The 16,676-nt window shown below is 44.6% G+C and overlaps 1 protein-coding gene across 2 annotated transcripts in view; it reads right to left on the reverse strand.

The window, feature by feature from the left end:
* Positions 1–7,244: 7,244 nt before the first annotated feature.
* Positions 7,245–16,676, reverse strand: part of PARN (poly(A)-specific ribonuclease) — a 176,704-nt gene continuing 167,272 nt past the window's right edge. Inside the window, exon 24 of one of the 2 annotated variants that reach the window (XM_080679022.1) lies at positions 7,245–8,249. In XM_080679022.1, the coding sequence (XP_080535148.1) occupies positions 8,197–8,249 (53 nt within the window). In that variant the 3' untranslated portion in view covers positions 7,245–8,196. The remainder of the gene's footprint in view (positions 8,250–16,676) is intronic. The other variant, XM_080679023.1, reaches the window with a different exon arrangement.

The following is a 16,676-nucleotide window of genomic DNA, read 5'->3' on the forward strand; positions in this document are numbered from 1 at the left end:
ATCGATCTCAGAGGTGCCAGCTGCTCACGTGAACTGGGGATGGACGTGACCTTGCCCCTTGGTGTATAACAAGTGCGTGCATTTCTCTTGCAGTCCAGGCAGCTTTCCCAAGACCGGCGGCTCCCAGACCTGAGCAGCAACCAGAACACCTGCAGGGCTAGTTTCCAGACTGCCGGCCCCACCCTGGAGCTTCTGACTCAGTAGGACTGGAGTGAGGCCCAAGAATTTACATTTCTAACAAGTTCTCAGGTGCTGCTGCTGGGAACAGGAGCTTCCAGGGCCAGGTGTGTCTCCTTGCCGCGCTGGGCCGCCATGGAGTCCTCTGTAAGCAAAATGATTAGCTGGCTCATGAGGCGCGTGCTTTGGACATCATACTCAGGGTCTGTAGCCCTCTGGCAGGAGGGTAAATTGGAAAGCAGTCTGGCAATGTAGACTGAGAGCCTTTTAAAAATATATATGTATATTTTTTATTTCAGAGAGGAAGAGAGAGGGACAGGGAGATAGAAACATCAATGATGAGAGAGAATCATTGATTGGCTGCCTCCTGCATGCCCCCCACTGGGGATTGAGCCCGCAAACCAGGCATGTGCCTTGGCCGGGAATCAAACCGTGACCTCCTGGTTCATAGGTCGATGCTCAACCACTGAGCCACGCTGGCCATGCGATCGAGAGCCTTTCAATGTGTCTGCTCCCAGCGGCTGGGATCCCCTCTTCTGGGAAGATGTCCCTGAGGGAAGTCTAAAAGATGGACAAAGCTTCCGAGGGCCTGTGGGAGTGAGGAGAGGCTGCAGGTCTGTGTAGAGCTCTCCGTTCCTGCAGCTGGGGGTGGGCAGAAAGTGCAGAGGGGGATCTGGGCCCAACCCAGAGCCCAGACTCCTGACATAGTCAGTACACACACAAGTGAGACTCGGGGATGCAGAGGGATTCCCACCCCCAAGTACCTCAGCACGTCTCCACTGACATGTCTTTGTCTCCCTTCAGATGGACATGTCAGTACTAAGTCTTGGTGAGGGACAAGTCCCCTGAGATTTGAGTTCCAGCTCTGCCACTGACCATGATCTGCAGGGCAAGAGACTGAGCCCGCCTGGGCCTGTTTTATCTTCCAGTGGGAATGACAGTGCCTACACTTCAAACACCGTGCAGCGCTCAGAGTACTACTCCAATACCTTTCCTGTTATTATTACAGAAGAAACACACAGTGGAGAAGGAAATCCACTTCTGGGGGGTGAGTGTACATTAAAACGGAAAGTTCTAGAGAGCGGGGAGGGGGGGTGTTTACAAGGAGGAGACTCTTGTTTTCTCTTAGTGAAAGGGGACAAGGGAAATGGCCATGAGCTGGGGGAAGGCCTCTGTGTGTGCTCAGTCCTGTGGGTGCTGCCTGTGACCTTGGCAGCTCAGTGACTGTGAGGAGTGGTGGGCTCCTCGGACAGCGGAGGGAACTGAATCCGCTGTTGAGCTCAGCCAGAGCCATCACCAGGGCAGATGCTGTGCCCGCAGCAAGCTGCCTCCAACGTGCGGGTTCCTCCATCCCAGTGATTAATGGAAACTCTTCCAAGAGTCTACGTGGAAATGAGCGAATGGAAAAGGGAGACAATGAGGGCTCTGAAGCTATTCTCTCATACCACCCACCAGGATCTGTGTGCTTGCTGACTCAACGTGGAAGACAAGTCAACTGGACAATGGAGAATTACCAGGCCTCTTGAAAACAACAAAGCCCCCGAAGGACCCTCCATCCCCCCCACCTTTAGACCCAGGCTCCAAAGTAGGCAAAAGCCTATGTTTCTGAGTCACACTCAATTGTCAAGGTAACTTGTAGACACAGTGCTCCCAGGGGCCGTTCAACAAATGCAGGCCAACCTGTTGGGTAAGATTAGTTCTTCCTGAGTGAATTGAAGGACTCTGAACTCCCAGCCTCTGGGTATTGAAAGTAAGACTCTGGGTCAATGGGACTGCAGTGCACAGAGAGGAGATGTGGGAAGAGATTTTACGTTCCTTATCTCCAACTGGAACGTGGTAGGGAACCACTCTCAGTCTAAGACTCCACTGTCTATGCTCAGAGCACCTGTGCGGGCAGCTGGACGGAGGAGTGCTGTTCCCCACCCACCTGTCCTGTGCGAGGGAGGCAAGTGCCAAAGGGCTGGTGGCCAGTGCTCTGGCTGGTATCAGAAATATGGCGAGACATTTCCGTGGACAAGTCGCACACGCCGGGCACGGATCTGCACAAGTCCACAATTCGCACACCCAGGCAAGGTTCTTTGGCTTCAAGCTTCTGGTCTAATATTTCCCTTAAAAAATAGCTGTGAGGATTCCATTTCACCCTGGCTGGTGTAGTTCAGTGCTTAGAGCACTGGTCTGCATACCAGAGGGTCCTGGGTTCGATTCCCGCTCAAGGGTATGTAACTGGGTTGCAGTTTGTTCTAGGGCCCCGGGTGGGGTATGTGGGAAGTAACCAAGTGATGTGTCTCTCTTACATCCATGTTTCTCTCTCTTCCTCTCCCCCCTCCCTCTCTCTAAAAATCAGTGGGGAAAATATCCTCAGGTGAGGATTAACAAGAACAACAAAAAGGTTCAATTTCGTCTCTTATGAAATATTAAGACCTCCCCCTCCCTAATAAAAGGGCTCTTTTTTGTTGTCCTTTCTTTTCTGATGGGATTATCTTGTCTCAAATGTTTCCATTTTAAAAAGACCCTCTCAGCTGGTGACGGCTTCACCAGGCCCAGCTGCACCAAAAGCTTTCTCAAGTTCAGGTTCCAGCATGACTAGAAAAAGCAGCAGGCCGAGACAGAAATGGTGAGGGTGGCTGGCAACCAGGAGAAACACAAACTGGCCATCAGGTATTCTATTTCCCCTCCTCGACAAAATCAGACACATAGCTGTACTCCACGAATCACTTGGGTAATAGAAGATTTCAACTGAAGTCATAAAACTTAAGTCATGAGATTAAAAAAAAAAAGGATCCCAAAAGATTGCACTATTTTTAACACTCCCGAGTTTCCCAGGTCAGGAGAGTGACCTGGGCTCAGCAGGAACCGCGGGTCATAGCATTTCCCTCCCCGTGTGATGAGAAGGGCTTGTCCTCGTGGGACCGGAGAAATGATGACACCCTCTCTGTGCAGCTGTTCAGCAATAGTAAGAGCACATTTTAAAGACACACACACTCAAGACCCACACTTGGTATTGGGTCAATAGATTTTTGCACCAGGCACCAAAGCAATCCAATAGGAATGGTCTTCTCCACAAATGCTGATGGATTAACTGGATATTCACATGGAGTCAGGGGACCTCGACGCCTGTTCTCACACCACACACACAAATTAACTCAAGATGGACCACAGACTTCAACACAGACGCTAGAACTGTGAAGCTTCTAGAAGCATGAAAGAGCATCTTTACAACGTGGTTTCTTAGAAAGGACACAGGAAAAAACTGCCAGCATAGACTTCATTAAAATTAAACACTTCTGCCCAGTAGAAGATACTGTTAAGAAAATAAATAAGTTGCTAGGAGAGTGGATCATGAATATTCTCATCACAAAAAAGAAATGGTGATATGTGATGTGATGGCGGTGTGGACTAGGGCTATGGTAGGGATCCTTTGGCGATGTATGGGTATATCAAGTTATCACGTTGTCCACCTTAAACTTACACAATGTTCTATGTCAGGTGTATCTTAGTAAGCCAGGAAAAAAAAAGAGAGAGAAAAGAAAAGAAACAAGCCAGCCATAGACTGGGACTAAAAATTTTCAAAACATTTCAAAATATATAATGAACACCTACAACTTAATAACAGAGACACAAACAACCCAATAAAATATAGACAGGCACACTGAACAGATACTTTACAGAGGAGTACATACAAATGGCCAATAAGTACATCATCATTAGTTATCAGGGAATTGCATAGAAAAGCTGCAATAAGATATACTATATACCCACTGGGACGGCCAGACCACACCAAACGTTGCCAAGGACGAGAGCTACAGGAACTCACATACATTGCTGATGAGAGGATAAAATGATATGCCCATTTTGGAAAAAGATCTTGGAAGTTTCTTATAAAACTAAACATGTATCGCCTGGCCAGTGTTGCTCAGTGGTTGAGGGCCAACCTATGAACCGGGAGGTCACGGTTCAATTCCCAATCAGGGCACATGCCCAGGATGCAGGCTTGATCCCCAGTGTGGGGCGTGCAAGAGGCAGCCGATGAATGAGTCTCTCTCATCATTGAGGTTTCTATCCCTTTCCCTCTCTGAAATCAATAAAAATCTATTTTAAAAAAATATTCAGACTGGTGGTTGCCTCTTGGGGTGGATGTGAGGAAGGGGTTGGCTGGGAAGAAGCATTCAGGAGTATTCTGGGTGATGGTAATGTTCTGCATACTGACACGTGAAAATGAATAAAGGAAGCCTCATTCAAAATGGAGTCAGAGCCCTGGCCAGTCTGGCTCAGTTGGTTGGAGCGTTAGCCCATACACCAAAAGGTCACCGGTTCGATTCCCGGTCAGGGCACATGCCTAGCTTGCATGTTCGATCAGCAACCAAGTGATGTTTTTCTCCCTCCCCCGCCTTGCTCTCTCTCTAAAATCAATTATCTTCAGGTGAAGATTTAATAAAAGAAAATAGAGCTGGAAAGCCGTGGAGGGCTCTCCCCCACTACCTCTCATCGCAGCTTGTATACTTCAGCAGAAGGAAAATGTCCTCTCCGCCAGAAACAGCAACTGCTCTTGTCTGGAACCAATGAGAACCCATCACCACTTCCATCTCTTGTTTTCCTCCTTTGTTACAAAAGAGGGCTCTTCTCTTTTGTTCTCCAATGTGGCCTATGTTTCTCATAATTCGCTTGTCCAGAATTGAAATTCCTCTGCTACTGTTGAATAAACTCATTTGCTGCTTGATAACTTTTGTTTAAGTTTTAAGACTAATGGTACACTTAAGATTTGGGCATTTTCACTATAAATTTTATCCCCATAGACCCCCAAATGTAAACAAATATTAAATTCTGACTAATGACAAGCACACTGGAGTATTTGGGCGGGGGGACGGGTGTATTGATGTTTGCAACTTAGAAATGGTGAATTCATGGATGGATGGAAGATGGACAAATCTATATATATAAAGGGCTAATATGCTAAGTGTCCATCCAACTGGTAGCTATGATGCACACTGACCACCAGGGAGAGGGCAGACACTCAACGTAGGAGCTGCCGAGCTGCACTGACTTGGCAGCGGTGGTTCTTGGGTGATGCATCCCGAAACCAGAGAGGAGGGAGCCAGATTCCTCACAGGGCCACGCGATTCCACCTTCGGCCATGGGTTATGTTGTTGCTGGGGCACTGTGGGCCCCGAATCTGGTTTAGTGCACACTTGCGTTTGCGTTTCACACCCTGTACGAGCAACTTTGCAGAGTGCCCTCTCACACTCTGGGACTCCTCAGGGGATGTCAGACTGCCGGTTTCAGCCCGATCCCTGCAGGCCAGGCCGAGGGACCCACCTGTTGGAGGGACTCCGCTCACTCCACGGATGCCCTTCGAGCCACGTCACCACCCCAGGTGTAGGCTGGCCGGGGAGGGACCGCGGGAGGTTGGCTCCAGGGTGTATCCAGCCTGTCTCGCCTAGTCCCACCCCGCCGGTCACCTTCTAATTAATTTCCTTTCAAAGTGCATGAATCCGTGCACTGGGTCCTAGTGGTTATATAATAAAACACAAACAGCAAAATGGAAACTGTTCAATCTAGGTGATAAGTAAATGTGTGTTCACTGAATAAATTCTTTCAACTTCTTTGTATGTTTGAAAATTTTCATAATAAAATGCTGGGGGGGGGTGGACAAATACAAAGCTATAAAAATAGAGACGCAATGCTCAGTCTCCACCACAACTCCGAAATCAAAGAACTACAAAACTCTGGGCAGAGAGACACTGAGGATCCCCTTGCCAGGCCTGCCCCATTTGGCCAGTCTTCCAGAAACTTGGGAGCCACAGCCCCATCACAACAGAATGCCCCTGGGCCTCACTATCAAAAAGCCAAAGCTCGAAAGAGACATCGAAAAAGCCTAGAAGGTCTGTATAGGGGGGGAAAGGGCCAACCCAGTTCACCTGTTTAAGTCATTTGCTACCGATGGGAAAATAGAGGCCAGGGCATGTACGAGCTTCACTGGGTATTTAATTTTAAGCCAAATTCTGCCGACCATCCCTATGTGGGCTCTACTTGAGGAAGAACATCTACTAGTTCCAGATCAAAAGCGTAATCTTCAAATAACAGTACAATTTATTGGGCACTGTGTATGTTGGGCATTTTACATAATCTGAGTTCTCGCAGCCACCCTGTAAAGCGGGTTTGTTATCCTAATTTTATGATGGAGGAAACTGAGGCTCAGAGAGGGTAAATGATGTGTCCAAAACCACAGAGCTGGAGCTGAAATAGAAGTCCTTTCTAGAAAGCACTCCTCACCAAGCCCCTCTCTGACAGAGGTACAACCTGCGTGTGTGCAAAGCTTTTGGAGCAGGAAGCTTTGGGCTTCAGGGGACAATGAAGAATTTCATTACCTTAGGGCCAGAGGCCAATCTCTCTTCCTCTGAAGACCTGGGGCTGGTTAGACCACCCCTCGATCTGCGTGTCCTGGCAAGGCGCCCTCATTAGGCCATCTGTACTTTTCACATGTACATCAATCACCATCTTAGGTGGTTTTCCCTCTCATTCACTCGTTAAAAAGAAGTGTCCGGTACTAGCTGTTTTCCCTGTAAGTTTTAATGACAGCAGAGCCCAGCCGCGCTCTTTAAGCCCCTGCCTTGGTCCCTTCCTTTACTGTTCCCCACTCTCCCATCTCACTTCCCCACTGAGCTGGGAGCAGTGACAGCTGAGAAGGGGGCCAGCTTGGGTTTGTAACTTTGTGGCTAGGGAAGACTAGCCTATGGAAGGGAGAGGACTAGAATGGGAAATGTTAAGAGGCTCTTAATTGGGGAAGTGTCTTACAAATCTGAATTTGCAGAACACCAGTTTGCAGTTCCGGTCAGTTGTGAGGGCTCAGATTCCTCCCACTGTGGAAAAGACGCAGGCCTCCACGCCGCCTTTACCAGAGGGCGCAGCTCCAGCACAGGCTCTGACTCACGAGGCTGGTATAGGGTTAGAGAGAAAAAAGAGCTCCGGTGACTTACCACAGCTTTTCAGGGCTGATCTTTAGAGAGAAATGATACCTATGTAGAGACTGAATATGTCATTCACTTATTTAAAAAAAGGAAAAAACCAGAATCCTATGAAAATGTCTTTAATTTTCACCTTTTGGAAATACATTTTTCATTTTTATTTCTGTGATACAAAAATGTTATATATCTAACAATGATCTCTATGAAGCAGCTCTATTGAAGCAGATCCACGAAATTCCGTCTCCGTTGTGATCTGCTTCAACAGAGGAAGGGCGGGTACACGTAGCTTTGCCATGATTTCACACAGCCACGCACAGGTATGCACACATGCCACCTTCTTCCGGGACAGCCACCCACACACAGAGGAGACAACTATACTGACAAGTGAACAGAGCACTACATGTAAAAACAGAAATTAACTTTTTTACTTGTCCCAGCGCAAGAAACTCACATCTTAGGAAAAAATAACTCTAAATAAATATGCCCAAGGCCAAGGCATATGGTAAGCTCCTTAGTCGGTAGAGATTTTTCTACTGGAAAGATAAGCTTGAAAGCTTCATATTTTCAGGCAGCTAAGGTGGGAAGCAGACAGACATAACCGATTTCCCCACTAGGAGACGGTAACCATGTGCTAGGACTGCCGCGGAATCCGAGCATGAGGAGACAAGGAAACCCCTTGAAGCAGGAAGGAGTTCAACCCCAAACTCGTCATCACAGCCCCCAAGAGTGTCAGCTCTTTCTGCATATTTCACAGCTGACACCCCCGTCAGGTGGAGTCTTACACACACTAATTCATCACAGGGAAGGCTTCACATGAGCAACAAATAACTGGTCAATAATGTACACCCTACAGCCTACAGCCGTGCGGGGTGTCAGCAGTTTACAACCGAAAGGAAGGAAAAATGCACAGCCACAAAAACAAAAGCTGAGCTTTTTCCAGGAGACGCCGTTTTCAAACCCCTCCCACACCACACTTATTGAATAGGGTATGGCTTCCAACGTGCCGCTGGTTCTTTCCCAACGACAGCACCTGCGACTTGTCTCACTCAGGCCTCGGCTACCACGTGTCAGGAACTTCAAAGAGCTTGGCAGAGCTGTCCGAGATGCTTCCTGGTGGGAAAGGACAAAACAAGATGAGCAAGGAGAAGGCGGCCCCTGGAGAATAGAGCCACTATCACAGGGCAGGGCAGCTGCACAGCCACGCGGGAAAAGTCCTGGCAGGTCTTGTCTATGGAGAGCAGTGTCCAGCAAACGGTGGGACACCACAGATACATCCCAGGTAGGACCATAAGGTGCCTCCCTCCCCACTCGGCTGCCTCTGTCATTTTACAGGAGTTAACACGTGGACACTTACATCTCCCAGTGGCACATACACCATATTATTTGTTAGTCACCATGCTGAGCACTTAGTTCATTCACTCTTCAGAAAAGCCCCACACGATGGTACAAATATCCCCATTTCACAGATGCAAGAAGAGGCTCAGCGAGGCTGAGTGGCTGAGATAGAGTCTGCATCCTTCTACAGCACCAAGAGCCCCGCTGAGTCCCAGAAGGCTGAGTATCTGTGATCTGTGGGCTACGGGCACCGAGACCAGCGTGGAAGGAAGCTGACCAGTGTGGGTTCTGAGATCCCAAAAAGGGCAAAGAAGCTTGTAGCTTTTTCCGACCTCAGCAACACCGGCTAAGGTCTTCTTGGACTGAAGGAACCTTTTCCATTACAAACAGCTTCAACTCAAAGTGAGAAGCCCTTCTTTTCCATCCATGCCACTTTCTGCAACAGAAACTACACAGATGTGTCAGGGCCTGGAGCGCTGATGTCCGGAGCTGAGCGAACGGGAACTAAGTTAGGAAAAGGCGTGTTCACAATGGAAAGTGTAGCAGGCCAGGCCCACCCTGCACCGCTGGTGTCATGCCTTATTTAAGCCATAACTGCAGGGTTGGCAGGGAAAATGGGCAGAGCCAACCCCAGTTGCTAACATTCCAAGATTTCAGAAGAGGTCTTTGATGATGCCTGAAATGGAGAGTAACTCTTAAGAAGATATGGGGTTCAGTGTCCCACAAAGTAGAAAATCGCTCAGCTGAGACTGGCTACTGTTATTGACAGGAATGCTTAAAAGGAAAGAGATCTAAACACCTAAAATAACACGGGCATTTCAGCTAAAATGAGAAATCCCACTTCCGATCACTTATTGAGAGAAAATCCAGAGAGACGGGAGCAGACCAGGAGAAGGGACTCTAATGTTTGCACCGCTGTGTTGAACATGCAAGCCTTGGGACTCTCAATGAAGACTGCAAGACCTCTCCTGGAGAGTGAAAATGTGCTGGAGATGACTGACATGAAAAAGATTCATGTGATCCTGTTATAAAAGATTAAAAACAAACCAAAAAACAAACAAAAAACCCCAGAAACATTGCCCTCCCTGGAATAACTAAGTGCTGTATTGGCCCATGATAAACATAACTAGCCTGACCTTCTCACTCATACGCTCAAACAGTAACTATTGGGAGGCAGGAAAATAAGTATCAATAAGGGCATTTTTATAATTCACATCAAATAAATAGCAGCCAATTAGCCACTATAAAGGTAAAGGCCACAATGCCCAATGTGAGGAAATGAATTAAAACTAGCCAAGGGGGGCGGGGGAAGGTAAATGACTAAAAGCAATTGCACTGTCATACTTATAGTTGCACCTGCCATTAGACGGATGGGAACATGTGTGAGTAGGGTGGCACACCACCATATACACAGTAGTGACTCTGTGAAGATCTAGTGAGAAATAATGGAAAGAACTTTGGAGTTGGGTAAATCTGGCTTGCCCATTTTACTAGCTGGATGACTTAAAACAACTTTCATTGCCTCGTCTATAAGATGGACTGACTACTACTTTATGCCACAGAGGACTCTGGGATCTAGCAAAGTTCCTAGCACAGAGTAAGTTTTTCATACAGGTTTTTCTCTTCCCCTTATCAATAAGGAGCCCAACATTGAGCATGGTTGTTCCCAGAAAGCCATCAGCCTGCCGTCAAAGAGATGCTAATTTTCATTGTCTAAAATGTGCAGCTGCTGAACAAAAATATGTACAGAGGAACCAGAACTTTAGGAACCTTAAAGGAGACCCAGACATAGGCGAGCTGGGGGTCACTGCTAGTGTTCTTTCCAGCACTTTCCGGAAAGAAAGCACTGTGGACTGTCCAAGGATCAGTCTCAGAGCTAGTGGGTAAGGAGCCATGGTCAATTTTCCATGGAACTCATTTTCACAGTCCTGTTTTACTAGAGTGCAAAACTTATTTAGGAACAATTTTTATTTTTTTAAAACAGATACTTAAGGACATCTGCCTCCTTCTATGATGGACCTCAATCTATACCTTGCATCCTTTACAAAGATTAATTAAAAATGGATTGTACACCTAAATGTAAAACCTAAAACTATAAAACTTCTAGAAGAAAACATAGGAGAAAACCATTGCAATCTTGAGTTAGGCAAAGATTTCTTAAATATAATATTAAAGGCATAATGCAAGAAAAATTGATAAATTGGATTTTGTTAAAATTTAAAGCTTCTGCTACTTGAAAAATACTGTTAAGAGAATTAAAAAACTCTGTAAAGTACACACACACACACACACACAGAATATGAAAAGTTTGCAAGATTTTGCAAAACACCCAAAAGAACTTGTATCCAGAATATATAAGGAAGTCTCAAAACTGAATAAGAAGAAAACAACTCAGTGGGGGGAGTGAGGTGGGGAGGGGGAAGGGCAAATATATGAACAAACATTTTACCAAAGGAGAGATTTGAATGGCAAATAATCACATAAAGAGATACTTAACATCAATTAGTCATTAGGGAAATTCAAATCAAAGTAACAATGAGATATCACTACATACCCATCGGAATGGCTGTAAAAGGACAATACCAGTACTTGTCAATGTACAGAGCCACTGGGACCATCCTACTCTGCTGGTGGGAATGCAAATGGTGCAGGTACTTTAGAAAACAGTGTGCCAGTTTCTTATGAAGTCAAACATACACTTGCCATATGAACCAGCAATTCTACTCCCAGGTATTTACTCAAAAGAAATGAAAATTAGTCCATTCAAAAACCTGTACCTAAATGTTTATAGCAGCTTGATTCTTAGTAGCCAAAATCTGGTACCAATCTAAATGCCAACTGGCAAAATCTATATATATAAAAGGCTAAGTGACTGACCATCCATCTGTCCAACTGACCAACTGGCCAGCACATATGATGCACACTGGCAATTTAAAAATAAATGTTGACTCGCGCATGCGCGATACATATAAAGCTCTCGCTGGTGCCAATCGCATGCGTGTGTTTCGATCTGTCATTGTCGATTGTGAATTTGGTTGTTTTGTTGACATTCTAAAGCTGAAAGAAAGCAGTGTCATTGACAAAGTATGTCTGAAGACCAACTATTGGCATTATGTACCTCTGACACTTCATCTCTGACACTTCTATTTTTATAAAGGGCGAACAGCAATATTAAAATATTTCTTCTAATTGATTTCCTTTCAATGTGCATGAATCCATGCATCAGACCATTAGTGGATAAATAAACAGCAATATGTCCATAAAGCAGAATACTATTCAGCAATAAGGAATAAACCATGAATACATACAACAACATGAATGAATCGCAAATGCATTATACTAAATGAAAGACTCAAAGGTTACCTATTGTCTGGTTCCATTTCTATGATATTCTGAAAAAGGCAAAATTACAGCGATAGAAAGCCTATCAGTGGTTATCAGGATCTAGGCATGCAGGCAGGGATGACTACAAAGGGGCATGATAGACCTGGTCTATATCTCAATCATATTGATTGTTAAATGAATGTACACATTTGTCAAAACTAATCAAATTGTACATCTAAAGTGATTACTTCTATTGTACATAATTTATATTTTTAAAAGGCTATCCTTAAAAGATATTAGGAATGTTGTTTTAAAAAGACAACAAAGATATAATATAAAATATTATGCTGATAAAAAATTATTTGGCCAAGGGTTGTTTTTTCAATGGAGAAAAAACAGGATACTAACTGCCATAGAGTATGATGCCAATGATGTATAAAAATGACAGGTGGAGCCTGGCCAGAGGGGCTCAGTGTTGAGTGTTGACCTATGAACCAGGAGGTCACAGTACGATTCCTGGTCAGGGCACTTGCCTGGGTTGTGGGCTGGATCCCCAGTAGGGGGCATGCAGGAGGCAGCCGATCAATGATTCTCTCTCTCATCATTGATATTTCTATTTCTCTCTCCCTCTCCCTTCCTCTCTGAAATCATAAAAATATATTTTTAAAAAATGAGAGGTGGAGTAAAACACATTAACAGACTATCAAGTAACTTTCTATTTTTCTTCGCTTTACAGATTTTCATAGTGAGCACATTATTTTTATTAACCAAAACAACAAAAGAGATTAAAAAGTGGTCCACACAATTGGTGACTGTTTCTGCTTATTTATCTTTCAACTAACCAGAATGGAAAGGAAGGAACTCCGAGAGGTAAGACATCTCTGACCTTAGGTGAATCCAAAACAGAATCTAAAAGCTACATGGTACACTGGAAATATGCCAAGGTATCATTTTCTACAGAGCAGAATTCTGTATTTGGGAAGATCCTTCGGGGTGCCATAGAAAGTTATTAACTCCTTAGGAAATGCTCCAAAAGGTGGTTTCCCAGCAGGCAAAGCTCCCCCTGGATCGTTTGTGGGCGTCCCAGAGAGTTGCCAGGAGGAACGGGGAGGGCACAAAAATGCACTAAGCAAACTGCCCCACAGCCCAGAGCAGCACACATCTCACTTCCCACACTTAGGCTGGAAACCACACTTTGAGTAATTAAAAAGCTCCTGGGGAGGTCGCTGAACGTTCCCAGCCTGGTTACTCAGGTGACCAACAGCAGCCACTGCAGATCTCATTTCTGACTCTAAGGAGACCTGTAATAGTATAAGGAGATTGCTGCTCTATGAAGATTCTAATTTTTTATATTCTGACCCTATGGCTTTGAGCTTGAAAAGTTCAGCAGACTAGTCAAGACTCCAGTGAAACTCACGGTTCTTGGCAAAAAGTCAAAGGTCTAATGTGTTGTTTTAAATGCAAGGGGGAAGAGAGACTTGGAGCAACGTCTCTATCATGACAGAACAGTCAATACAAACAGTCCGTGTCTCTGGCATTCCTCCGCGACCACTGCCTAACAGGGTGCTTACGGAACCTCCGGCCCTGGACTGTCCATCAGCACTCTGAGTAGCCAGTCTGCTCAGTGTCAGGCAACTACTGTCAGCCTACAGGCGAGGCTGGGGTTTCTCCAGGCCCTAGGGACACTCTTCACTTAGTCATCCAGAACAAGTGTGCTAGGAAGAACATCCATTCAACACTGCCTGGGACCATTTCCCAAAGACAGTTTATTCCAGCATAAATGGCACACAGAATTGTTTTCCTTTATGTACCTTGAATTCTGCAGAGGAAAAGTAGATAGCACTATCAATCTACACTAATCATAATAAATATAAAAGAAGGGAGCTTACATTATATATTTGCTTCCTAAAAATAGGATAGAAACAGCAAAGCCTAAGAGAAAAATATTTACTAAGTACATAATATGTGCATAAAATAGAAGCTCCAAGGGGAGCGGTCGTTGGGTTTTTATCACGACTTCATTTGAAAGTCCAGGTTGTTAACTGTTTCTGATCCAGAACAACTGCCAGAAATCCTCATGTTTGTACATAAAGAACCCTTTGCTTCCTCTGGTGCAATGTGTGAGCTCTGGATCAAACAGCCTCCACTCCCCCCCTCCCCGCACCACATATTTGACTTGGCCAGTTGATAACTCTTTGAGCCTTGGTTTCCTATAGAAATTGAATATGTACTTGATAGAGTTTTTCTAAGGGCTAAACAAGTTAACAAAGGACGTTCCTAGTACAATGTCTGGTATATTTAAACTTGAATGGGTCATTTTGTTATCTAGAAAGGATTCTAACACTTACCTCCTCATGTACTTTAGATATATTACTATGTATAACTAAGGAAAACTGCACTGTTTTGTGTGGGGTTTATTGAGCATCCTTTGTCCCAGGATTGCCACAATACATGACATTCTATGTCTTACTTCTTGCTACGTCCTCCTTAGAAAAGAGAAAATTCCCTACAAATGAAGCAATGTTTTATGTTTTCATGCCCTCACTGAGAGTGCTGGGCACCCAACACACCTTTGTGAATACCCCGAGTACCTGCCAAGATACTCTCTCCACAGTATCACAGCTCAGACTTGATGCCTTAACCTGTCTCTGAGACAGACTTTCCCACACTCCAAACACTGCAGCACAGTTCCAGCCAACACCCAACCAGGCTTCACAGCTCTGGAACATGAGAGTTGAAGACAGACCCTTCACAGGGCTGAAACTGGTCCTCTCACTACTGCAGGACCTTATTACAGTCACCAAGCAATCAAAGTTGGTTAATTCAACAGATTCCACACCTAATCACTTGACCTGCAACCTGCTAATACAATCAGGACCAAATGCTACAACAAACCAACGGAAAAGAATCCATTAAATTTCTACCCTGCCACTGCTAGGTCTAACTTGGTGAGCGGTGCTCCAAAAGAAAGCTAAATTCTCTCAAGTTCTGTAGTTCAATTCAAAGTTGTCAAGATGTTTCTCTCTATGATTGACAATGAAGTACAAAATCTATCATTTTTTTTAAGCTCACATCTTGTGGTAGTTACAGTTTTACTGTCAATGGGAGAGGGAAAAAACTATTTAAATGATGGTATTATAAATTCAAAACCCCAAATAATTCACATAAAGCTTTCATTTAAAACAATGAAAGTTATGAAAGGAGCTAATCTATTAGTGGAGTCTATTACTAGGTATTTTGATTTTAATACCTTTATGATTATGCTGAGATAGAAAAAAACCCTGAAATTTTGTCCCTGAAAAGTAACAGCTAAACTGAAAAATTCAAGAGAGAACAAGATATGAAAGAAAGGAATATAAGAGGGGAGCCCTCCTGCCCCCGCTCCCCCATCATGCTCAGAGTGATTGCTAAAAGTCGGGCTAACATTTAATATTTAACATGTGTTGAGCAGGTATAAATCAGCAGCAATAACAAGGTATCACAGGTGAAGACTAAGTATGTTACAGATTAAGAACTTCTCAAGAACTTATTTTAAGGAAAGCATGGGAGGCAAGTAAAGGGAGACACCCTGATTCAAGGAGATAGCTCAAATATACACTCCAGGCTTCCAATCAGAGTTTAAAGTTTTCAGTTAAGTTAGGCATCAGCATATTGTAAAAAAGCTTATGCGACATTTTGCCACTTCTTTCATTTCATTAATACTAGAATGCAGAAAACTTCCTACAGTTAGTTTGGACCACATGCAAAGGAATGAACTGAAACACAAGTTCCTAGCTTGGGTATGAATCACGTTCCATTGCTTTACTACCTTCCTTCAGTTTGGTTGTTGGGCCTGCTGACCAGGGCGACTGTCATGATGTAAAGAGATAAGAAACAGGGAATAATGGCATTTAGGTAGCTGGGCCTTCCTCCCCGAACAGACAATACATAACTGCTTACAAACACCAGCTTCCTTATAGGACAGAATTAATTGCTCCATGACCCTGGGCAAGTCAGTAATCCTTTAGGCCTCTGTTTTCTTAACTGTAAACCGGCCCATGATGACTACCTCAGATATTTACATGAAAGCATTTCTGTTAAGCATTAGGTGTCGTGCTGGATCCTTGGCAAACACTCAGTCAGCAGCAGCTATAATTATTGTCACTGTGACTGTTGCCTCATCGGGTTATGGCTGGATCTGACAAGCAAGCCCCTTCCTCCTATACTATAGCTCTGTATAGGGTCTGGGCATGAAGGGCTGAGTGAGGTCATGGATCCTCCATAGCATGTCTGAGTGACAGAGAGGATGTGTGTTTCGGCTTCAGGTGGGCTAGGGCTCACCTTCTGGGTCTGCTTCTGGGTCTGCTTCTTACTAGTAGCTACAGGGACCTGCATATGTTTCTGATGACAGTTCCCTATGTCTGGGCTATTGTGAGGATGAAATTAAATAAGGAAAGGGAAAAACTCCTGCTACAGCATCTAGCACATAGTAAGCTCTCAACATGTGCTAATTTCCTGTTTCCTTTGCTCCTTATATAATTCTGCTTCAGAGAGAAATCCAGGTTGCCTGGGTTTTCGTGGGAACAGTGAAAACTCTGCTACCAAAAATAATATGTGTAGGAGTAGGCCTCTGTGCAAAGTTAAATGTACATTTAAAATATGGAGGCTACTTTAAGCACATCAGCAAAACCTCTAACCCACAGAGGAGAGAGAAGATACCAAAATGGACTAACCATCTTTAACCTTCTCTATCAAGAGCCAGGGCTCTTTTTTTTTTTTTTTTTTTTTTTAAGAGCCAGGGCTTTTAAAGGATTCCTTAAATTAAATTAAATTGGTCCTAAAAACATCTGGTCCCTTGCATCAACTGAGCCCTGCTGTAGTCTCCCCCACAGAACACAA

Source organism: Plecotus auritus (assembly GCF_963455305.1).
Source record: "Plecotus auritus genome assembly, chromosome: 7".
NCBI classification, from domain to species: domain Eukaryota; kingdom Metazoa; phylum Chordata; class Mammalia; order Chiroptera; family Vespertilionidae; genus Plecotus; species Plecotus auritus.